Raw genomic sequence first — 25,762 nt, forward strand, 5'->3', positions numbered from 1 at the left:
GATATTTCAGTACCAGTGATAAACTTCACAGCAAGGTTTAAAAGTAAGGGATGTATACCGAATGCTTGTAGCTCGTTACAGTAATGGAGAGCGTTGTTTAGAATTAAGGTCCGAGTTGTTATAGGTTGCCATAGCAATCACCAATCAGTTGGCAATACCGCATCCCATTGAATGAACAGCAGACCATGAAAATGTTATGATATTTAGTGAGAATCACACTTTCAGATGACATATTTGGAAATGGCCGTTGACAGCGTTATTTATCTGAGATCTTCGTCTAAGGAAATGGAGAATGCGAAAGTAAGACTAGCCAGAATAGAGGGCCCATATGAATCCTCTAAAGCTGCTCTTGGTTGAAGGCGAGACCAACTTCACTCCATGAACTGTCTTTTGATTATCGAGCTGAGCCAAAACACCGTGTCCGTTGGTTACCATTTATTGAAGAGTCTATCGGGAGAAATGCATTTAATAGCTCAAAGCATATTGAGTTTTGTGAAAATAAAGGATTAGTAAACCACTCAAAGGTGTCCGAGTTGGCAACATTAATGAATATCTCAATCCTCTACAATAAATCGATGATACGCCATCGTACTTAGAATGCTATTATTAGATTCGGAGCTTTCGAAGCTTACAAATATGATAATAGGTGTCGACGTTGCCGTTCGATTGAAAAGAACTGAGTTCGAATCTGCCCAGGACGCGAAGCAACTTTACAATGTATCTGAAGGTAATTTTGTCCTCACACACGGGGGAGGGGTGAAATACACAACAGACAAACTTTTCAGAGAATATATGAAATTAGTAGACATCATATAGTATCCTCATAGCCTCGATTCGTCAGTAATTCCAAATAAACACGCCGTTAGATTCACATGAGTTACTCTGGTTCGCTATTGAAGGTAGTAATGGGAAGAAGACAATTTCGAACGCGGAAGGTATAGTTAGTTGATGTCTTAAAAACCGTACGTGATGAAAATAAATAAATCTAAATCGCAATATATATATGAATGCGTATATTGCCCCATTACTGGCTGGAAGAAATTCAGGACTATTTGCGCTTCCGATACTGAAGTTTGTGAAATTTATTTGAAATTTTATGAAGATATTTCTATATTGCGAAGTGAGAATAAACAGTCAACATCATGCTTTATAACGAAAAGAAGTCTCAGAAGGGAAGCAAAATCCCGTTGCTGCAGTAACATAGAAACTGTTTACGTCATTACACACTGAAAAGGAAGAACTCAATTTTTGAACAAGGTTTTTTATTTATTTATTTTTTCAAATCCTTTGTAGTTCAGTTTTCTTCTGCTTCGTGTTATCGAGACTGTATTTTAGAATTAACTGCAAAAGTTCAAAAAGGTTCCAAGTGTTTCCCGGGGCGGACTGCCCCCCACCCCTAGCTACGGCTCTGATTTTCAGACATTAAGAAATTCAAGAGTGCCACCCTCTCCTCTCCCTGTGCACAGTGTGGGGTTCAGTCACTTATGGTCGATGTATTGGCGCTAGGTATTGGGGAGTTTTTGGTGCACGCACCAAAATTTGTTTCTGGATTCTGTATTTTTGCATTTGTTTTTGTTTCTGGATTCTGTATTTTTGCATTTGTTTTTGTTTCTGGATTCTGTATTTTTGCATTTATTCTTGCCTAAGGCAAGAATCCAGAAACAAATGCATCTTTGCAGAAGGATATTGCTTTAACTGGGATTAATCCCCTATTCAGCTGATGCAAATAACGCGGTCTTCGTGTTATTTGCATTAATTTTTTTCAAGAAATTATTTAACTAACTATGATCGAAAAGCATGATAACTCACTGCACTAAACACTATTACAAAGTTCTATCGTCGTAATTTTGGTTTGAAAAAAAAAAAAAAAAAGACTCTCCAGTATTTTAGAGTACCTCCACTGTGAAAGGCTTAAGCTTCATTCCTCTGAACCTTCTTTTTCATCATTTCAGATCATGTATGAAGCCTAATTATAGCACGAGCTTATCTTTTGTTTCTATTTCCTCCATTTGTACTCTGTACCTGTAATTCTCTCTCTCTCTCTCTCAGGCAGTGATAATTATGTATCTAGCTGAATGGGGGATTAACCCCAGTTAAAGCAATATCCTTCTGCAAAGATGCATTTGTTTCTGGATTCTTGCCTTATCTGGATTCCATAAATGGAATCCAGCTCTAAGGACAAATGCAAAAATACAGAATCCAGAAACAAAAACAAATGCAAAAATACAGAATCCAGAAACAAATTTTGGTGCGTGCACCAAAAACTCCCAAATACCTAGCGCCAATACATCGACCATAAGTGACTGAACCGCACACTGTGCGCGGGGAGAGTAGAGTGTGGGGAGGAGAGGGTGGCACTCTTGAATTTCTTACTGTCTGAAAATCAGAGGCGTAGCTAGGGGGGGGGGGGGGGAGGTCCGCCCCGAGAGGCACTTGGAACCGTTTTGAACTTTTGCAGTTAATTCTAAAATACAGTCTCGAGAACTCATTTCAAAATATTGTAATACTACGGCGAATTTTCCTCACGATTGCTGTAAGTGTTGCTAGTTGTGAGAGGAGTTTTTCTAAATAAAATTGATTAAGAATTACCCACATTACTATGAAATAGACTTCGCCAATGTCATCGACGATTTTGCTAACACAAAAGCAAGAAAAAGAACATTTTAGAATGTTGAAATTAAATTTTTACTTCAAAAATAAACATAGTGTTTTAATTTATTTCCCTATACATCGTTTTGACTTTTTGTAGTATTTTTGGTGTGTATTGAGAGGGGCGGAAAACTCAGGGACCTCCCCGGGGGACAAAAGCTCTAGCTAGACCACTGCTGAAAATGCACAGCGCAGTTTAAGTTATCCAGACAATTCACTGGAAAAGCAAACTCTTGGTCTGAATGCTGATCACTTCTCAAATATTTTGCATATATTTTAAAGGAAACATTAGAGTGGACACTTGCATTTTCAGTTTGTTCATTGTTTTGATAGTTGTGATTATTATTTAGATGCCGCCTGCACGAAAGGGCAAGGCAAAAGAGACAAGTTCTACAGGACATGGCCCGACCTTTGAAGCAATGGCTAATTCGACACAGAGATAATCCCTATCCTTCCAAAGCTGAGAAAGTAGCCTTAGCTCTCGGTTCTCAAATGACTCTCATCCAGGTATCAAATTGGTTTGCTAATGCTCGCAGACGACTAAAAAACACGGTAAGTTCGTATTTTTATTCACGGGCATGTATTTGATTTCTTCATAATAGTAGGGCTGAAGTTGATCAGACCTATCTTAGAGTATTTCATCGCATGCAGTGTGAAAATACACACATTAATGAAATTTGAAAGCGTACAATTCAGTTTCATGTTCCAAAAATATTTTCTAAATTGTCAGCAACTCTGATATTATATCCATTAAAACAGTATGCAAATCCTATTTCTATATGCTTTTCATGTTATTACAGTTGATCCTTGAACAACGCGAAGGTCAGGGGCGCCGATCCGCGTTGTTCGAAAATCCGCGTACAACATTTGATTACACCCAAACACTTAACTCCTAATAGCCTACTGTTGAACGGAAGCCTTTCCAATAACATACGCAGTCGATTAACACACATTTTGTATGCTATATGTATTGTATATATTATATTCTTACAATCAAGTAAGCTTGAGAAATGCAGTTATTAAGAAAATCATAACGAAGTGAAAATACATTTACACTACTGTACTGTATTTATCGATACCGTCACTTGCACAAAGTTTACGTCGTCTGTTTACAAAGTGAATCGTCTGCCTGTCAGTACTTACAATTTGCCTTAATAGATAAAAACACTGTAGATGTCATACGTATTACTAATACTAGACATCAAAAATGAAAAGTTAATGTGAAAAAGAAATTATTCATATTTATTTACAGGTATGGCAGCCTAGTGCAGTCGATACGATTGCTTTGCGGTAGCCTAGCCTATACACTAATGAATGAATCGCTTTAAAATGTTTATTTTTATGCAAATTAATTAATTAATAATTAATTTTGTGCAGTTATAATTTAATACTGCGTCTTTACGTTTGTTTACATTTCTCTCGATTGCAAATAGTCATGTACGGTCTGTAAGTGTTTGTGTGCGTGTTTTGATAAATTTTAACTTACATTTGAGTATATTTTATGGTAGTAAATGATAAAATAAACTAATTTCATGCATTCATGACATAACTGTTTATTATTTTTTTATATTTCTAAGCTACGTGGTTCATCTTGCGAATTTTTTTAAATTGTCGCAAATCTTCAAAATTTTTTCCAATATATTTATTCAAAAAAAAAAAAAAAAAAAGCGTATAAGTGGACCCGCGCAATTCAAACCCGCGTTCTTCAAGGGTCAACTGTATATAATCGTAAAATCCGAGTAGTGATCCTTTTTAGCAAATGAATGTTGTTCTTATTTATTTAAATAAATATTAATATGTAAATATGCAAGTGACAGCAATGCTTCCAAAGTGCACTAACACCTTTTCTTTGGAAATAATAAAGAGCAATTTTTGAAAAACAAATACTTCGTACCGTTGGTTTCCACCTGAAAGGTAGACTAAATTTACTTAGAGATCAATAATTTCCTATCAGTTAAGGGGGGGGGGAGGAATGAGTAGAAGCCTATTATGGGATATTAGTAATTAATTAAATAATTATTTAACGCATTTACTCACTAACTGCTAAAGTATTTAAATAAAAAAGCAAAGTGTACGCAGTGTCATGAGATAAGACAAGACAAACTAATTTCCCATTTCAATAACTAGTGTATATAAATATAACGTATTAAAATTGCTTTCAGATTTGACCTCCATTCAAAATCATATAGCAAACTTTAGTATAGTGGATGGGCTGAGAAAAACCTGCTCTAAAGACCAAGTATCAAGCCACTTCAGGTTCCAGTAAGCAGGACGGTGGTCTTACACTAGGCACAGACAATCATCTATCATCTAAAGCAATATCTCGAAAAATATTCATATCGCAGTGAATTGGAACTCACGACCTGTAGGTTTTTCACAGTGAAGATGCTTTCATCTCGGCCAATCAATCTCTCAATTACAGCGTCATCCCAGTGATGAAGTTTAGAAAATGCAGTGTGTGTGTGTGTGTGTGTGTGTGTGTGGACCTACTCACTTACCACTGGTAGTGAGTAGGTCCACTTGTAACATTTATGAATTACGAATACATTTATGTATGTATGTATGGCTACTTACCACTAGTCCCGGAAATTTTCAGCACAAGAATGACCCATGCCACAAAATAATGATTATAATGCTAATCATGGAACTGAAGTTTAGAATTACCGTACTTTCCTCTCAATCATGGAACTTATTCACGTTTGAAAGGAGGAGTGAAGCACAGTATCTGGAAAGTCTTACACGATGCACTGAAGTTATAACGACAAATGACGCACTTTATTAATTTTTGACAATAAAGTGAATTATAGCTGCACATGTCCCATGCTTTTGGGTAGAATAGTGGATTTAGGTACGAATACATTTATGTATGTATGGCTTACCACATCGGTTGCTGCGCGTCTCCTTCAACGTAATGGTTGGTGGTGTAGCAATTCTACTCGGCTAGAGGACAATAATCGAACAAGGTGGTTTCCCGTCGCCTTCCTTGCCCATATAAGTATATTTTGATATGTAGATAAAAGGGGCCGCTTGAACTCTTTCGATTGACGAAAAACCCTCCACCGCTGTATGAGACCGGTTAACTCACCTTTGATTGAAAGAGCACTGATGAAGGTTCTTCGCGTCATAGATGGGATTCGAACCCAGGGTCTTTCAACCAAAGGGTCTTTCGTCGAATCAACTGAGTTACGGAGGCATTACAAATGATTTATAGATTCGATGTTTTAAATTTTGAATAAATTCAAAATTGGTATCGAATAATCTCTTAATCTGAATTTTTTCTAATTGGTTTAATAATGACCACTGCATATATCATCATACGATGTTGTGTGTACGCGTCCTAATTTCAAGATGAATATTACACAGTGGTAAAAAAAAAATAAAAAAATAAAAAGGTACGATAGCTTCCGGGAGAAAAACCCTTCTATCTCATTTCTTGTAGTGTTCGTGGTGACGTCCATGCACACACACGCGATGAAGGATGGATTTGACAAGCATTAGCAAGCAAGGGAAATAGCTCTTATTTTGTTATACCATAAAACTACTTCGTATGAGCAGGAAGAACATAGGAACTTGGCTGCAGCGATTGGTGTTGCGCACGATGCGCAACATCTTTAAAGTGAGCACGACTGCTGCAGGATGCATCCCCAATATCTTACCAAGCATTTGCTTTCTCAGGCATTCAGGTCTCTCGCAACTTGTGTTTTCATCCATCAGCGTTTGTTCTCTTTCGTAAACATAACTACAGTGAAAAGTTCGACGTCCCCCCCCCCTCTCTTCTTCTCCATAGAAACGCGTACACCACTCGTTTGTTTAGTGTTTTCCCACAGGTACAGTTATCAGCACCATGCGCTTAGGCGAATGCTAGAAGCATTCTAATTCCCCGGATAGTGTTGTTAACACTTTCTTTCTAACGCGTATACATATCTACGGTTATCAGAAAGTGATAATACATGATCCGCATTGCACAAAATAGAACTTTAAAAAAAATAGAAAAACATAATCGACATGTTTTAAAAAGATAGCCGACTATTTTCTCAAGTAGCAACAACTAAAACAGTTGTTGGTTTCGGTGATATCGCGCTTTATTTCTTAAACCGCGATATCAATAAGAGAGAATCCGGATCATTGTGGTCTGAAACACTGTCGAACATTTGTTTGAACTGCAAAACCTGTTTCAAATCTGAAACAGCGATAAATTTATTAATAACTAATATTATTAATAAATGTATCACTATTTAAATTACACTTTAAATTTATTTTCAGTTATTTAGAAATCATTAATAAAAGGCCACAAAATATGCACAAGAGATCAGAATCACAACGAGTTAACTCGTTTCCTTCATATAAAACCGCAAAGAAAGCAAGTGGTGCTCGCCCTAAAGGTTCTCATGGCCAGTTATCGTCAAATAAAAATTAACGGAAAGATCGTTAACATCTAGAAATTATTAACTCCCAGTAGAAACATTAAATACAAATGTTTCTTGCACACAGAGCTCCTGAACACAACTCCCATAATGCAATGGGAACTCCGCACGATTAATACCGATCATTTTATGCTTAATGCTCAAGTACCGGGAATGGTTTACCATTCTCCAAGTAGCTGAATAGTTTTGAGTCCTAAACTGTGATGTTATTCTAGTTAGAAGGAAAAAAAAACCACTGTCAAGAAAGTATTATGGCTCCAGAGAATCCACAGGTACAGAAGTTAACAAATGAGCTTCGAATTACTACGTTAGGCGTTGCAACAAAATCATTTAGATACAAAAACCGGCTTTATATACATTTACATTAATTAAGTATCAGCCCTTCTACTTATGGAGTTTATTCGTTTCCTTATCTAGGTAAGGGAGTCTGGGTTGTCGTGGGGTCGCAGAATCAGGTTGTATAATTGTTATGTTTCGGGAAATGCAGAACCCTTGAGTATAAGTTCAGATGATAGCATCTGGGACAGTGACGCAGATGATCATAAACAAGAAACAGGTAAGAACTGGTTCTTTTCTATTTCTGTTCGCATCGGATGTAGTAATCTTAGTCCCGAGTCTCTCTCTCTCTCTGTTCTTACATTTAATCATGTAAATCTCATAATAAATTATCTGCATTTTACAGGGCAGAAGACCACGACCAAAAATGACAGTGTACGGGTTCACTGTGAACTAGAAGAACATAGTTATTTCGCAAGCGCTCCTCCAACCAACCCTTCGACTGTGTCCTCCTCGCAAATACGTCACGGCCCTACACAGATGCCAAAAAAACAAACTGTTAAAAGAAGATTAACTTCCGACAGCAGCAACAACAACGAGGTTCTTCAAAAAAGGCCAAAGTTTGAGGATGAGTGGGAATTAACCTCCTCTAGCAACTCTGCAACACCCCCCTCTTTGCAGGACGTCAGAGACAATCAATGTTCGCCTACCACAACGGAAACTAGGGAAGCACCACTTTTACTGCCACGCCCTCTTGAGGCGTATCCTGTTAGCATCAACTGGTACGAACCCGGCAAAAGTGCAGCTCCGCTAAGCACTGATAGTGACGAATCGGCTAGTGGCGGAACTGTGGGTCCTGCCAAATACAAGACGACCATGTTGCAAAGATATCTGAACGATGCCTACAAGCATGTGATGCGTACCGTTGCAGATGAGAAAAGAAATTTGTTCTCGGAACAGAAGTCCGGGATGACTTCCTCACCGAATAGTGGGATTCGAGATGCGCCGGAGAATTCAGGGGAGGTCACGCACGTTAATTACTGTGGATCTGAAAGTGCGCACCTGAAACGAAAGCTAAATGGAGGTAAGTACATAAAAGAACGTATAGTATGACCGCCTAGGAAAGTACTGTGGTATAATAATAATAATAATAATAATAATAATAATAATAATAATAATAATATCAGTAGCGGATTTCCCAAAAGCAAAAAGCCTGCGCGTAAATTGGAACATACCAGACCCGGATTTAAACTTTTGGCATCAACACTTACTAATTTCAATGTCTATTTTTTTTATTTTCTCCCTTCCATCGAGAAAGCAAGGTTATAAACACATAATAAACGGAATATTGTGGAATATAATTAAAGCATATTCCTATTATTATGTTTATGCCGTTAATTATATTCCACAATATTCCATTTATTATGTGTTTATAACCTTGCTTTCTAGATCGTCTGTCATTTTATATAAATAAAATGACAGACGACAGTCGCTTTCTAATATTATAAAAGAAACAAGAATTTTATGTATTAAATAAAATGTTTCCTTGACAATGTAATATATTTCAGTTATTCAGTAAAAAATTATGTTGTAAAATAATGTATTCTGGTGATAGACATTTGAACTTTTAAATTGGTAAAAGATACAGTTTTACGAAACGTTAAAAAAAATTACGTATTAACAATAGCACTAGAATAAAGTTTTGTACCTACCTTGTCAAAGTTATATAACTCCCTTTTCCGTTTTGCAATACCTTTTGACTTTCTCTATGACGTTATGCGTAGACCAGCCTGGAAATTACCACACTCGTCGTTTGGCAGTCTTGCTGATTTTTTATACAAGAAGGAAATTTGTTACTTACATAACAAGGAATTTTAAAAAAAATCAAGAAAATAAAACTATAATATAAAATAAAGGAAGGGCATGAAAAATGTGTACATGTATACCATTTTTTTAAAAAAAAAGACATTTAGCGCCTTTCATAATTTGAAGTAGTATACAGATAATAACGTTCATTATATGAAAACATTTCTTGCTTGTTGTCTCTTGGATAGGGTTTCCATATTTTTTTCAAGTAGCGTCCCCTCGTGCAAAAGATGTATTGATTACCACTCTAATTTAATAATTATAAATATTATTTATAATTAAATGCTGCTGTTTTATTTAATAAAAATGAAATCATCATAATTATATTTATAATAATATTTTATTTTTTAATAAATATAAGTAAATTTAGCGAATATAAAATAAATTCCAAAAAATTATTTTTAGAATTGTTTTCTAGAATAATTTTAGAAAAGTGTTAATTACAAATGTATGTGTTATAATTAGTAATTACTTTTTTAAAATTTTATACGGTGCTTAAAAGCGCTTTTGATAGACATGGATTAGCAAAAAGGATAGGTGACGCTTTATAGTTTCTTGGGTCCCACAACATTAAGTACTATTATATTAAATGCTATTATTGCACAAGAGAAATAATTCCACATCATCAGTTATTAATTTTGTGAAACTGAATTGTGAATATGGTTCATCTCGTTTCTTGATTTTGCTTGTATGTTCCACTAATTAATACTGCTGTCCACAATAAATAAATAAATTACTTAAAATAAATATTTTATTTCATTTAATATATATATATATATATATATATATATTTATTTACTCTCCAAGTGACATTATTCAAAGTCGACTATAAATAATTGTCTAAAATCCTAAAAAATTATCGGAGTGAAATCAAAATTCAAATGATTCGACAATTTTTAGTAGAGATTCCAAAACATCAAATTGCATAAAATCAAACCAGAGCAAAAGTTATAACTTTATTTATTTCGATAATGTTTTCCAAATTTCGGTCTTTTCAAATGTAATGATTGAAATGAAAATTGAAACGCCTAAAGAAATTATTTATCATTCTTACGGACGGGAAATAACAAATATAACGGGAAATTTGGTTCAAGCATTTCGAAACGCACCTCTAAACGACGGAAGGAAGTAGACGCGAGTGTGTCTGTGTATGTGGAAGGAAATATAGAGGAGAATATTTTTGTTTTAATGGACTGCGCAAGATACTGCCTTTAAAGATGAGAGTAAGTATGGAAGGACAATAGCACGCATCACAAACAGTTGCCATTTCAGAATATGCGCAGCTGCTTTCAGTGGCGCAAAGTGACATTCATTGCACTCTTATTTCATTTTTTAAGGGGAAAAAAAATTAAATCTGAGTAACAGAGGACATTCTGAGAACGCATTCTTATAAGAGAGAATAAATTATGAATTAAGTTTTAAGAGGTTCATATAGCTTTTCTTTTGAACTTCATATTCTGCTATATTTTTCCACCATAGATTTTGAATCTCATCCACAAAGGGCTTTAGCCACCGAGAGCAGCTAATAAGGATTAGCTACTCTTCTAAGCCACTTCAGGACTCCAACAAGGAACTTTTCGCATCATTTTGGTTTCATACTGAGCGATTCTTACACACACACACACACACACACACACACACACACACACACACACACACACACACACACACACACACACACACACACACACACACACACACACACACACGAGCCAAAACATTATGATAATCTAACCTGTTTCCGACCAACCAGACTGCAGCACGGACACAAACCAGTGGCGGCTGTATCCTGGTAAGGGTGGGGGTGTACTTATGGACATCACTGTTCCTCTCATCCCCATTGAACCTGAACCCCATCTTAACCACCTTCTGGACAGCATCAAGAATTTCTGGAGGGGTATCTTAGTTGCATCATCAAAAATATGAGAGCAGCATTTCAAAGCTGGACCGATTTGTGTCCAGTTTGTAGCTGAACGTCTTTGATCAAAACGATACCAAAATTTTTTTGAAGTCGTGGATGCTACAGGAGTGATATAACTATGACAGGAAAGGCTAGAAGTAAATGTCAATCAGAGAAGTAAGATCTGGCTTTGATTCCAAGCCGCGCATTATCAAAGATATTTGATATATGTCTGTTATTTTTATTTGTATTAGATATTTGATAAAGGTATTCACGTTGCTGTTTTGGAATTACGGCTAATGGTATAAGGCTAGTGTATTCTGTCTGTTAGTTGCTGTTCTTCTTGCTGGTTTGCTTATTTTGCAGGATGAAAAAAAAAAAAAAAACCTAGTTTCCAGGAGGAAAATTCTTTTAACTCAGTATGAGACCAGCGTAACTCACTTTCATTAAAAAAAAAAAAAAAAAAAAAAAAAAAAACGTTATAGTGATTTTCTCGCGTCTTCCAGGGGAAGTCGAGCCCAGGTCTTTTCAAGTAAAAGACGTCATCGACTACACTTGGTGGGAAAGCGAGTACGTAATCCACTAAGCAGTTTCATTCCATTTTTCAACGGAAGAAGAGTTTGAAAAAAAAAATGTTGCGAAGGACTGATATTCTCAATGCAATACCGTTAGAATTAAAATTAAAAAGGACCGAATTATTATTATCATTTTGTTTGTTTCGAATGCTAGAAAGTCTGATGCAGTCTCTTGAATAATAAGTATCAAGAAGCTCTCTAGCACTTTGAGGCCAGAAATGCTAACTCGGAAAGTGCAAAGTTTGTCTGTTTGCATTTCAGTCAGACAATGCCCTGTTAACATGTGCGGGGGGAATTGCTGATAATTCAAACATTAGAATTTCCAACTCCCATCAAAGACGAGTCTAGTTTTAGCCTTCAATATGATTTCACACCTTTTCCAATTTGGAGAGAATGAAAAATATACATGTAATATTCTCCTTCTCTCTTTCCTTTCCCTCACAGCTGCTTTGTCGAAGGAACTTTTGCAGCTTCAGAATATCAGAAGGATTTGTTAGACAGACAGTTTATGCTAATGACTCACAATGGTTTCAAACACATTCGTAGATAAGATCCTTGTCTATCGCATGTAATGTCAGCGATAGTGCCATTTCAGAGGTTAAGAAAACAGATTCGAGGCAATAAGATTTTATTAATTCAACCAAAGGTAATCTCCGTTCTGTATTCGTGGGTCAGTTGGTCCTTCAGTGTAAGAAAAACTCTGCCATTTCCGTCTGTAACAAGCTGACTGCACTATTTTTTAAAGCTTAGTGTAGCTTAAATTCTGATCCATTAAATGCATTATTCCTTCTTTTATTAAAACACGATGCTTGTTAAGCTTTTCCCTCCTAATGGATGTTAAATCAGCAAATCGTTCTTCCTGATAACTTGGGTATCATTTTGCTACAGATCATTCTCAACATTTCGTAAACCTATTTCTCCAACAAAACCAAAATGGCGTGGTCAGATAAATGAGAAGATGGCAAAAGAATACAGAGTAGATCAGTAGTGCACTCAGGTTTGAATCTTGGGGTGGGGGGGGGTGCTCGAGTTGAGTAGATTATTTGAGAATAGACACTACGCATTGCATACGACCTATGACTTGCAATGATCACTAAATCATAAGTAGTACAGAAATAGAAGATATGACACAACATAAATTTTAAAAAATGAATTTTAATTAGGAAAAGATTTTTAGAAAATTTTCTAGTGTTTTTTTTTCCTTTTTCTTTGGGGACCAGGGCCCCTTGATCCCCCCTCTGGGTGCGCCAATGAGTAGATGAGACAGTCACGCACCTGTTTGTTTCGAAGCTGATGCTTGCTTAGGTTATAGCGATGTACACATCTAGTTGTTTTTTTTTTTTTTGTTGTTATTATTATTATTATTATTATTAATTATTTTAGCAATCAATAAAAAAAAGTTATACCTTTAAGGAGTCCAAGAACTCATCGTAGTAGGACATTCTATTCTACTTAACTACTATCCACACTTCTTAATCCTCTATCTACACGCCCCGACACTACTACAATTTGCATTCTACCACACTACGGCATCTGCCACCTAATACAATATTTTTGTTTGCGCGTGTTCTCTTAGCAGATTTGTCTGTATGTAAAATGAAAGGCCCCAGTTTCCAGCAGGGAAAAAACCCCGATACCTCTGTATGAGATCGACTAACTAACTCTCAGTTGCAAAAAGTTCATATGATATTCCTACTTTGTCCTTAACCTCTTGCCTACACATATAAAACCGTGACAAACAGCTCGTAAAATTCAACATGATTACTCACATAAATTAAAGATACCAAGAAATTATATACTTGGTTTAATCCTTTATCCAAGTGTAAGCAAACAAAGTTTGCGCCTGAAGGATTTTCAAGACTGGGGCAACTCGTATAAAGAAGTTAAGACTTCACATCGCTTTCCTTAGTATCCCATAATGCAAAGCACATATCCTTACAGGTATGTATAATGCTATACATATGGGAAGGGTTACTACCCAGACCGGTTTCGACCTTTATTGAGGTCTCTTCAGTGGGAGCCAGATCCAGAGATGATACTAAGGTTGAAGTTTCGAGTTGTCCCAGTCCTGAAAATACTTCAGGCGCAAACTTTGTTTGCTTACACTTTGATAAAGGATTAGACCAAGTATATAACTTCTTGGTATCTTTAATTTATAGCATAACCAAGTGAAAAAAACTTCTAACATGATCACACTCACTTTGGATCACCTTAATTATTTGACTGGTACTGGTTGGAATTATAGCTGAAACGACTTCCCATCGTCCTCTTTCATTCTTCTGAATTACTACTGTTCTTTCGAATAGCTTCCATCTCGCTGTCTTCCTCAAAGATTAAGACATACTACTGTTCAAGAAAAACATCAACAGATTGCTGCTTTTCTCTTTAACTTTTTTTTAAATCCATAATCTCTTTCTAGAAAAGTGATGCGTGCAGAAACCTTTCTGCTATGTTAGTTCAGTTAGTTGGAGTGCCTTTCCAATATACCTTTTTCATTATTTTGAAAGCATTTTGTTGAAAATTTCTCAAAATTAATGGAAAGTTTTGCATTCGCACAATCAACAAATGCCATGGTGACAAAGCTACATACGAAAAGATTTAAGAGAAGCGAAAATTAAACGTCGGCAAGTTGTTTAGTAAATCAAAAAACTGAGATTGTTGTTGTTGTTGTTGTTGTTGTTGCAGTTAAAAAGGCTCTTATGAGAATGAATCCTTTCATAACAAACGCGCGGCCTTTTCCCATAGAGATGAATAAATTGAAATTAATAATATATTGTTCTAAGTAGATAAATTGTCATACACACAAAGATGTTTGCCATAAAATATTGTACAGTTGTTCGTTATGAATATAGCTAGAGAGAGAGAGAGAGAGAGAGAGAGAGAGAGCATAATTATCGGAAAAGATATCGATAATTAAACTCACATTATTTACAGACAATAATGCGAGGTTTAGGAGAATGAAATGGCGTCACTTGTCTATTAATAGTGCGAGTTCTATGGCCGAGTTTTTGAGACGCGAGGTTAAAAGGCCCTCGTTACCTGAAGAAAAAAAAAATGCTAATTCTTCACGAGAAATATACATTAACCAGGGAAATTGCTGAGGAAAAGTCTAGAAAAAGTTCCTCTTGTCGCGAGAATCGCTCCTACAACGAACTTTCTCCGGGTCTTCTTTAGGTTTGGACATAGGGGATCTTCGTTTCTCGATATTTTAAGTATTTCTGATGAACTTACATTTTTATTTTCTAGTGATGCTCTGTTTTTTTTTTTTTTTTTGCATTTAGTACTTCGCATTGAAACAGAACTTTTCAGCCTGAATATTCTGTGATTTTATACTTTTGTTTGTCAGCTAATAATTCAGGCTAAGGCTAAGTCAATAGATCAAATCCATAGGCCTGATTCGTAAGCTATGCCGGTCCCGAACCCGGATAAAATTTGGAGAGGAATAAGATGGTGCCGTACTTCTCCATAAAAGGGGCCTCACGGCCGTTATGATGATATAATATCATCATACGCTATAAATACGTAAATGCTGTCAGTCAGAAAGTGCAATTTCATCTTTAAATATTTTCTTCCAAATAGGACCACTTTTGAAAAGTTCTTGTTAATATACGCAATTTATTAAATGAGCACCTGTTTTTGTGGAGTTATTTATACATAGCAGGTTTTAGCAAAAATTAATGCTGTCTTGTAATTCAGATGTTAATTATCGAAGAAGGCTGGTAATCGATAACTGCTCAACGGTGTTTAGTGCACAAAAAAAAAAAACTTTGTCTATTGTAAACTGAAAAGTGATTCTTATATTAAAGAATCGCTTTTTTTTTTGTTTTTGCCAGCCTGGTTGGCCGAGTGGTTAGCGTATCCTCTCTCCAGGCTGCGGGTTCGAATCCTGCCGTGCGCATAGATGTTTGTTTGTGAGAATACTAGTGGTGGTCGGCGGTAGATGGCGTTGGTGTAGATGATGAAGGTAGTTGCGGCTGGTGGAATGGTGGAGACGGATAGTTGTAGAACAGGTACCCTCCCTCGATGAGTCTTTGGACTCTCTGGAGGTGTTATGTAATAAGAATAATAATTAACGAAGCCATTAATGACATCCCTTAAAACAGTATACAGGTTTAAGAACTGAAACGTACTCTTCTGATAAATGCAAAATTCGAATAAAAAATTAACTTATCTTTATTTCGAAGTTATAATATGAATGCTGTGCTCGGTATTCAAATTACATCTACACCATACAGCTGTTTTTCCGGGAAGCGAACGGGGTGGCAGCTGCAGGATATAGTAATGGGTGGGTTGGATTGCTTGAGATTAAGCCAGGAGTACCCATTATGTCACTCTCAAACGAACAATCAGAAAGATTGAGTCACCAACGGAGATGCAGGGCATTGTTTTCGAAATAAATTGGCGCCATCTATTGGAATAATTTCAATATTTTCAATTATCGACTATAAAAAAAATATTTTTTTTATAGTCGGTTTTATTCTTCAAAAAATGGAAGTCAGTCTCTTCTTAGTGAAATAAATGGCGACAACACATTAGGAATTTCAGTATTCTTGAATTATATTTTAAAAAGAAAGAATCTACTTAAATGTATTTTTTTATATATATATAATATCGCCAATATCTTGCCGGCCTGCTAGACTTCTTGATTCCTTAATATGTTCAACATACAGAATAGAAATAAATCAGTCAAGCTACCAACGTGGGAATTTTCCTAGAAATATGTCGTCGGTGGAAGCTATAGAGTTAGCAGTCTCCAGTATCACCAAATTTAGCTGATTATAAACCGAGATTTCTTTTTAATTTGCAATTGTTTGCACACTTTTTAAATGTGAATCCCATCCACCCAATTGACTAAAAAGTTCCTATGGTAATTTTACAGCCTTTCGAGAGAGGAAGGGATGAAGGTTAGATAATCTAGAAATCTTACTCCAAGAGAGACCAAACATGGAACTTTTTCAAGCCACTTCAGGTCTCTATTAAGCAGGGTGGCTGTCTCACACTAAACGATGAAATTCACCTGCCACCTAAAGACATTCGCAAACATCTATGCCAGCGGTGGGATTTGAACTCACAGTTTGTTGGTTGGAGAGCGGATACGCTCTCTCACTAATAGGCCCATCACGATACTCGTCCAACCAGAACAGAAAATTTGTCCATCTTTTTTGTAAACTAACCGCAAAGAGATGCAAAATGATTTATTTGTATTAATCATTGTTATTGTCATATTATCTAACGTATCGATAAACCGATGCAGAATCTTTAAGCGATCTTTTTTTCACAAAAATATTTTTAAATAAAATTTGTGAAGCATTTATAAAAAATAATACAGAAAAAAATGTTTTTTTTATTAGAAAAAAACTGAATGGAAATTGCAATATGGAAAAACAAAGCTGAAGTATTGGAATTATTTTTTGGACTTTATGTTTCACTTAGAAGTTCATGTTTCTGGCAAGGAGCTCATGGTATCAGAGAAACTGCCCTTCTAGATTCTAGTTCATTTCTTTCTAGATAAGCCCCCAATACGGATCTAGGTCCCTTATCTCAAAATATTCAAACTCATTCCTAGTCAACATTGTATATTCAACCAACTGTAGTCGAGCCCATTATAGGATTTTATATAAGGAAAAAAATCATATAAACTAAATGTTATTGTTTGGCGAATGTTAAACAAGATAAGATATAACATAATAATGCCATCGCTGTTTACACCAGTTTTATCGGGATAATTTAACTAGTTCGCGAATTGAAAAATCCGAGTCTTCTGGAGGAAATATCCCCAATATGATACCAGCTAACTTACCTTCGTAGGAATAAATCCATTTAAATGAAAAATAAGTCCTCTAATGTATTTTATTTCCCACAGAGAGAGAGAGAGAGAGAGAGAGAGAAGAACGCATGCGCATGTGTGTGTGTGTGTGTGTGTGTGTGTGTGTGGAAGGAGAGAGAGAGAGAGAGAGAGAGCAAATGGTACTCTTGTAAACCTAACTTTTGGAAATTGTTATGTAGGACTACACACTTCGCCACTGGGTGTGGGGTGAGGGGCATTTCTACCACAAGAATAAAACAGACACTATGATTTCATATTCTACTAGCTACACTAGTATAACATTTCATATTTATCATAGTTATACTAGCATAACTATATAAATATTGTGTGAATTATGGGATCCATTTTTGGGACTTTAAAACTCTAGTTTCTTCGGGAAGAGAAAAAGTTCACATAAACCAAGGAATAGGCTGATTAAAAAAAAAGCCTAGAAAATATTTCCTGAGTTGACTAGAATGGAACCTTTAAGTATACTGCTGGCAAAGAAGTTAACAGTTAACGATCACCATCGTGTGAGGAACACACAACCATGGTGTTCATATTAATAAGATGTAGGACCTCCTTTTGCTGCAATGACTGCAGCAATTCTTCGGGCTATATTTTCCACAAGCATACGATAGCGACCAATGGGAATTTTGGACCATTCCTCCTGTAGGCATAAAATTAGGTCCTGGACTGTTGTGGAGTGGACGTCCCTTGACCTCACCCAACGCGCTAGTTCATTCCACAGATCTTTAGTTGGGTTCAGATCAGAGTTATGTGGAGGCCAGCTAAGTGTGGTGACGTTCATGTCCTCATACCTCGCGGTTATGAGGACATGAACAGCCCAATGACATGGTGCATTGTCTTGCTGAAAGAGACAATTGTCAGTTTCGTAGAAACGCCCAAAAGTAGGAAGCATTGTATTGTCCAGAATGTTCAGATACCTCTCTGAGTTCAATGTTTGTGGCTCCGAATTCCATCTGCTCCGTAGACGGTATAACGTTATTTGTTGCTCCATAATGCAGCTTTTCGAGCTTTCACATCCTCCCTCTGTACACGCTCTTCGCATCACTGAAGACGACGCTGAATGTTGGTAATGTGGGGCTTGCATATTGCTGTCATACCAGAAAGAAATCCATGTTGTCAGCCTCGGTTCTGGATGTTTTTGTGCAAATTCGTGTTCCAGTCGATGCCGGAAACTCATTTAACGTGTCGGCTGAAGAATCGCGTTTTTGTTTTTTTTTTACATATTATCCTTCGTAGCACGCTACGGTTACGGTCGATGAGTGTGGTGAGTTTTCATTTATTGTGAGAATTCCGGGTTGCACTTGCAGTTACTCCCTCTGCTTCCATTTCAGCATGGCATCATTGACTGTTGACCTGGGATGGTCCAGTTTGTCAACATTTTGCCGAACAGAGAGGCCTGCAACATGACATCCTATCACAACGCCTCTTTCAAACTCTGTCAGTTCCCTTCTCGCAGCAATTTCACTGGACATAGTTGCACTGACCTGAGAGCATCCTATTCCTCCAATTTATTCTGGCTACAAACACGTGACTTGTTACATAGCACGATGCACCTTAACCATGGAAGTGTCCATTAACTTCTTTCCAAGCAGTGTATTTCTTCTGGTCATGCAATTACCAAGAGCTTATTCAGGCATACTTCCCACAAAGAGTGTTCCTCATGTCTGAGAAAGAATCGAACTGAGGTCTTTTCCAATCAAAGAGTGCTTGTCATTCATTCAATCGTTCTACTGCGCAACGGAGGCGTAGACTTCGTAGCGTAGAAGGAGGGGGAAGGAGGGATAAATGGCTTCATTGCATAAAATGGACATGGATGAAGATGAAGCTAGTGGATAACGCCTCTTTGATCCAATCAAGACTACAGTTCGAATCCGATTGTGGCATGAATATTTGTGAATGCTTGTAGCTGGAAGACAGTTTTCTTTTCCAGGTGTGAGACCATTATCTTGCTTACTGGAGTCCAAAAAGTATTTTTAAAAAAAGTATCATGCTTGTTGCCTACTCTATTACTAAGTGTACTCACACCCATAAAAGTTAACCTTTTATGGGTGTGAATGGTTAAAAAAGATATAGTACCTCTTGTATGAAGCTTGAGTTTTCATTTATTTGATCAGCGATTATGTAAAAAAAAATGGAAAGGATTCTAACTTCATAGATTAAATAACAATCTAAAGAAAGCATTCCCATTTCTACTCGAGGGATTCAAGAAAAAGCCGAAATATTTATATCTTTAACGAGTGATGGTCCTGAAGTTAGACTATTTAACGCTGGTGTCGGGTGATTCTAGAAATTTAAAGACCGTCATGGCTTCTACAATGTTAAACTGAAGGGAAAATTTGCTGAAATTTCACGAGCATATCAAGCTTGGTTGAATTGATCTTAGCATATTGAAACTCTGAACCAAGGCAAGTGTTTAACTTCGACGAAACTCTTCTGTTTTGAAAATACACGTCCAGCCAAACATTTGTTTTCGTTGAAGAGAGAAGCGAGAAAGTTTCAAGGCTGATAAAAAGAAAAACACGTTATGAAGAACTTTACAGGGAGAAAATGACGCTGGACATGCAGACAAACGTTAGCGGAACTTCATAATCTAAGATCTTCATGTCAAACATGTAGCGATGATGAATTAGCGAGTGTCTGGTTTAATTTCTTTCTTTGTGTTTACTAATATCATGCTAAATTACGATATACATTTACTTTTTTTTTTTTTTTAAGTTTACTATGTTTATGACTTGCATTTTCCCTTTATAAACCAATTGAAGTTTCCCTTTGTTTTCTTCTTCGTTCATCTCGAAAATATAATTTATCGAATTTCAAATTGCGCGACTTTAAGCATTACTTGCGTAACTTCAAGTATTACTGTATAGTGAATAAGCATAAAATGCAGAGCTTGGGTTATAAAAAAAGGAATTATTTCTATGGAAAAATAAACCGCTATGCACAGGCTAAACAGAAGGCGTTAAAAACATTTTTATTATTTCGTGACGTCTCCAAAAAATCCAAGTATTCATCGCTGGAGGACACTCGTACACAACCCACCTTCGACACTGCTTCGGACACCTCCATCTGCACACTACATCATAGTCCGTCAATTACAACGCCACCTGTCGCTACTACTAATGGTATTCCTGTCTGTAAAATGCGCATGTGCCACAGCCGATTTGCCCGAATGCGAGTTGAAAACGCGAGTCTCCCGGAGGGAAAACTCTGCTACCTCCGTATGAGGACATTTCGTGATTCTGCGAAGTTTTTTTTTTTTTTTTCAGCGTTACATGAAACATTTTTTTATTTGAAATTAAAGCAACCCAGGATGGTTGAGGGACGGATATCAAAGTTATCTACTGGGGAATAGTATTACAAAGTAATAACTGGGAACACAGTTTTGTAATCAGCCGCTGCTATTTACTATGTACAGGGTGATTATAAAATAACGTCCAGTGTTCAGAGCCCTCTAGCGAGTAATGTATTGGACGAAACACACCAATATTCGGTAGACGTACACAGTGGAATGGGGATTCGATTTAACGAAAAAGAAAAAATAGTACCAAAAATCGCCAACAGGGGGAATTTTGGCGCTGCCAAATTAATTTTAGGAGGTGTGACTAATGAATGACTAAATGGTAAATGAGAGACAGCACACATCAATTTCATGACGTTTATTGTTAATTACAAATGAGGTTCAATATGACCACGATTCCGGTGGTCCAGGAACTGCATACAGTTCCTGGACCACCATTTTGTCGTGCACTGTGGAAAGTGCACGACATTTTCCACAGTGGCTTGCAACATATCGGAATTGATTTGTCTCACGTGTAATTTAGTCGTGTAATTAGTCGTGCATTTCCCGCGCCATGGCCACCGAGATCAAACGATCTCGGTGGCCGTGGCGACCGTGCACGACTAATGATTCTTCTGTCAGAGAAATGTTGTCGCAAAACACGCAGTACCTGAAGTCCGATGTGGGTGGTGCACCCTCCTGCATGAAGATGGTCGAATCGAGACATCCTCTTTGCTGCAGTTGTGGAACCACGAAGTTCTGTAGCATATTGGCATACCTGTTAGCATTGATGGAACAGGTCACTGTTCCATTTTGGCGATTTTCCTCGTAAAAGTATGGACCGATGATAAAAGATGCCGTAAATCCGCACCACACTGTGACTTTGGGCGAGTGGATAGGCATCTGCAGACACACGTGCGGGATTAGTTGCAGCCCAAATGCGACAGTTGCGTGTGTTAATATCGCCGTTCAAATAAAAGTGCGCTTCGTCACTCCATAAAATCTGCCACGGCCATGCATCATCCACGTCCATGCGCGCTAAGAATCTCAAAGATAAGTCGATTCGTGTGGTCGCATCACCAGGGCGCAATTCTTGAACATGACTGATTTTAGGTAAAACTTCAACATCTGATGTAGGATTTTCCACACTGTTGTGTATGAGATATCTGTTTGCTGGGATATTGCTCATGCACTACTGGTACCCTGCACATTCGTCATTTCCTGTTTCACAATAGCAGTTGCAACTTGTTCAACTTGTTGGTGATTGATTGGTTTGCGTCCCCTGCCTACCTGCACCGCTAGAGTTCCAGTAGTTTCAAATCACCGAATCAGTTTTCGTAAGTTCGTTACGCTAATCGGTCCTTTTCGTAAATTTTTCATACGTCGAAAATCACGAAGACAAGCACTGGCATTATTGTTCTGCTGATAATTGAGTTTGACTAACAAAGCACGCTCACGTAAGGTAAGAGGCATCGAAAAGCAGCTCGTCTACAAATGATAGGAAATCTCACAGGCTTTCCTTTTATTGCATGATCGCTCACAAGAAACGCGATAATGCAAATTAATGCATTTTACTCGGTAAACAGCGCCAAAATTTCCCCTGTTGGCGACTTTTGGTACTATGTTTTCCGTTAAATCGAATCCCCATGTTCCACTGTGTACGTCTACCGAATATTGGTGTGTTTCGTCCAATACATTACTCGCTAGAGGGCTCTGAACACTTGAATTTATTTATTTTATAATCACTGTATATAAATCAGTTAACTCCTTTTTATTCCCGTATAGGGAGAAGGCGAGGCAGTTTTAGCCCTATATTCAGATGTTTGTCTCAAATACATTTAAATTAGTTCATGGTCAGAAAGATATTATTTCGGTTGTCAACCGACAACAACCGAAATGTCTTATTTTGAACACTATAATAAAAATATCACTATTAATAAACAAGGAAACAAATATGGACCGCATTGTATAGAGGAGAGGAGAAGAAATGCAATTGGCAGAGAATGCGCCACTAAAGATATTTCCCTAGTGGTAATGGCATAAGACTGACGTTGGAGACACAACAAATGCAATTGAAACAATGCAGAGGCAAGAGAGTAATGCGAAGTTAACTGCTATACAGTATAAGACAGATATGTAAATGTAAACTACAGTATTGTGTTTGGGGGGGACTATTTGGAGATGAGGGAAAGGCAATTAAGACGTGAAGCCAGTGTATTTATGTATGTAAATAGCGCGTACTCTTCTGGCCGGTTTGCCTGTATTTTTGGTTTTTAAAAAAAAAACAAAAAAAACTCGAGTTTCTAGTAACCTTTCTACCACTGGGGGATTTGGGGTGGGGAAAAAAGGGACTGGCGATATACCAGTTAAGTTATAGCAGTGGTTAATTAATAAATGCGCAGATTCAAGACATCATCGAAGTTTTGAATCAAATGTTAGGCAAATCATCTACTTGATCTTCTTCATCTCATCCGTCTGGTGACGGGTTGAGTCCCCTTTGTACAATCTGTCTCCAAATGGTTCTACTTCTAGTTTTCTTGAACACAGTAATGAAGTTGGGGGATTCGCCTCTTTCTTTTAAGGATCTGAGCCAACTTTTCCTCGGTCTTCCGGGTGGACGCTGTTTTCTTGTTCTTCCATCTACTATTATAGTACTAGCATTATTTCAAAGCCTCTACGGAGTCGAAAGACGTCTCAGAGAAAGAGGAGATAAAAGGATGGAGGAAGAAATAATAACGCCGTCAAGGTGGATTTGAACCATCGACTGATGAATAAGAGAATTGTTGATATCTACAGTCCACTGCTCTGCCAAATGAGCTATAGACGGAACTGTAAGTACGCTCGTATACAATATACGAGCGACTATCCCTGTCCTCGTGCACTGGTATAATTGAAAACTGACGTACGTTTCACGGTTAAAGGGATTAATCCAAGCAGATATGCAGCTGCCCGGTTTGCGAAACACCAGAAGCAACAGGATAAGGGGAAAGTGATTTACCGAGCTTTGGGGGAAGGAGGAGGCGGGGAAGTGGCGTACTGGAGCTGTTGCCGTCCCTCTCAATACACACCAAAAATACTACAAAAAGTCAAAACGATGTATAGGGAAATAAATTACAACACTTCTTCTTCTTCTTTTTCCTAACATGGAATTTAGGCCATGTGGCCTGTTCCTGTCTCATGCCATCTCTTTGTTGGTCTTCCGATTCTTCTTTTCCCATTTATTTTGTATCTGTATAATATTTTTGGTAGTCTGCTGTTGTCCATTCGATTTAAATGTTCTAGCCATTTTTGTTTATACTGTCTTATGTAGTAATTAATTGGTTTTATTTTCAGGGATTGTAAGATTTCTTCATTTGTTTTGTGGTCCCACTTGGTATATCCAGCTGTTTTTCTGAGGAACTTCATTTCTGCTGTTTGAATTCGCTTTCCATCTTTCCTTTTCATGGTCCATGTATCGCTTCCGTATAGTAGAGTTGGTTTTGACAAGACATTATATAGTCTGATTCTAGTGTGTTTTTGTACCAGGGATGGCTTAAATATATTATTTATTATGCCATTTACTTTGACAAAGTTTGATATTTTAGTGTCTGTCTTTTTCTTGTTCGTATGATAGATCACATCCCAAGTATCTGAAAGTGTTTACTTGTTCCAGTATTTTATTATCTATCACTATTTTACTTCTTATTGGGTTTTCTCCTTTAAATGCCATTATTTTTGTTTTTTCTTTGGATATTGTCATATTATATTGCTTTGAGATATCATTTAATGATTTTAATGATCTTTGTAAGCCATCTTCTGATGTAGCTAATACTATTTGATCATCTGCAAATAGTAGTGTATCTATCTTCATTTGCGGGGTCATTTGTATACCAAATGTCTTATGCTGTTTCCAGATTGTTAATATTTCATTTATATATACAGTATATATTGAAAAGCAGAGGTGAGAGGATACATCCTTGTCGTACTCCACTTGATATATCTTTCCATTCTGAGGTGTGTTCTAATTTAACTGCTATTTTATTTCCTGTATATATTTCTTGAATAGATTGTAAAAGTTGGTTTGGTATGTTTAAATTGGTTAATATTTTAAACAATTTTTGTCTACGAATTTTGTCAAAGGCTTTTTCATAATCAATAAAGGCCACGTGTATTTCTTTTTGAAATTCTCTTCTCTTTTCTATTAATAATTTTAAAGTAAAAATTGGATCTATGCAGGATCGGCCTTTTCGGAAACCATTTTGTTCTTCTAGTAATTTGTTTTCTACAATGCTGCTTAGTTTCTCTTTTAATATTCCTGCATATATTTAATATCCTGTATTCAGCAGGCTAATTCCCCTATAATTATTGTAATTGTCTTTATTTCCTTTTTTATAGATTGGGATAACCAGTGCTTTTATCCAAGAGTTAGGGGTTTTTCCGGACATCCAAACCATGTTAAAAAATTTTATAAGTCTTTCATTAAAATTTTCACCTGCATTTTTGTATAGTTCTATATTTATATTGTCTTCTCCTGGCGTTTTCCTATTTTTTTGAAGTAAAACTTTAATTTCAACATTCTAAAATGTTATTTTTTTGCTTTTCTGTTAGCGAAATCGTCGATGACATTGGCGAAGTCTATTTCATAGTAATGTAGGTAATTCTTAATCAAATTTTACTTAGCAAACCTCTTCTCACAACTGGCAACACTTACAGCAATTCTGAGAAAAATTCGCAGTAGTATTACCAGTGCCGGCGCTAGGATCTTTGCCGCCCGCATGCAATTTCTATCTAAGCGCTCCTGTAATGATCCGGGAGTGTGAGGTTCTTCTACGATAATAAAAATTTAAATTATTTGAAATTTCTTAAATAAATTTTGACAGAAGAACAGTGACACGTTGGTTGGCTAAATGTAACGAACCGGGGACGTTGACTAGGGATAATCGTTAAAAACCCGAATATTCAAAAGTTATTCTCAAAAGT

The 25,762-nt window shown here is 36.8% G+C and overlaps 1 protein-coding gene and 1 long non-coding RNA gene across 3 annotated transcripts in view; one reads left to right on the plus strand and one right to left on the minus strand.

Annotated features, from left to right (window-relative positions):
* LOC150109597 (uncharacterized) overlaps positions 1 to 25,762 on the plus strand; it is a 64,199-nt gene that overhangs the window by 23,383 nt on the left and 15,054 nt on the right. For both annotated transcript variants that reach the window (XM_090413722.1, XM_090413733.1), the window contains exons 3-5: positions 3,000 to 3,201; positions 7,491 to 7,629; positions 7,756 to 8,433. In XM_090413722.1, the coding sequence (XP_090269848.1) occupies positions 3,000 to 3,201; positions 7,491 to 7,629; positions 7,756 to 8,433 (1,019 nt within the window). The remainder of the gene's footprint in view (positions 1 to 2,999; positions 3,202 to 7,490; positions 7,630 to 7,755; positions 8,434 to 25,762) is intronic.
* Positions 1 to 25,762, minus strand: part of LOC150109598 (uncharacterized) — a 43,276-nt gene that overhangs the window by 13,205 nt on the left and 4,309 nt on the right. Inside the window, exon 2 of the long non-coding RNA XR_016550433.1 lies at positions 9,062 to 9,174. This is a non-coding gene — a long non-coding RNA (uncharacterized LOC150109598). The remainder of the gene's footprint in view (positions 1 to 9,061; positions 9,175 to 25,762) is intronic.

Source organism: Typopeltis vanoorti, chromosome 2 (assembly GCF_054136105.1).
Source record: "Typopeltis vanoorti isolate ZY-2024b chromosome 2, IOZ_Tvanoo_1.0, whole genome shotgun sequence".
Lineage (NCBI taxonomy): Eukaryota > Metazoa > Arthropoda > Arachnida > Uropygi > Thelyphonidae > Typopeltis > Typopeltis vanoorti.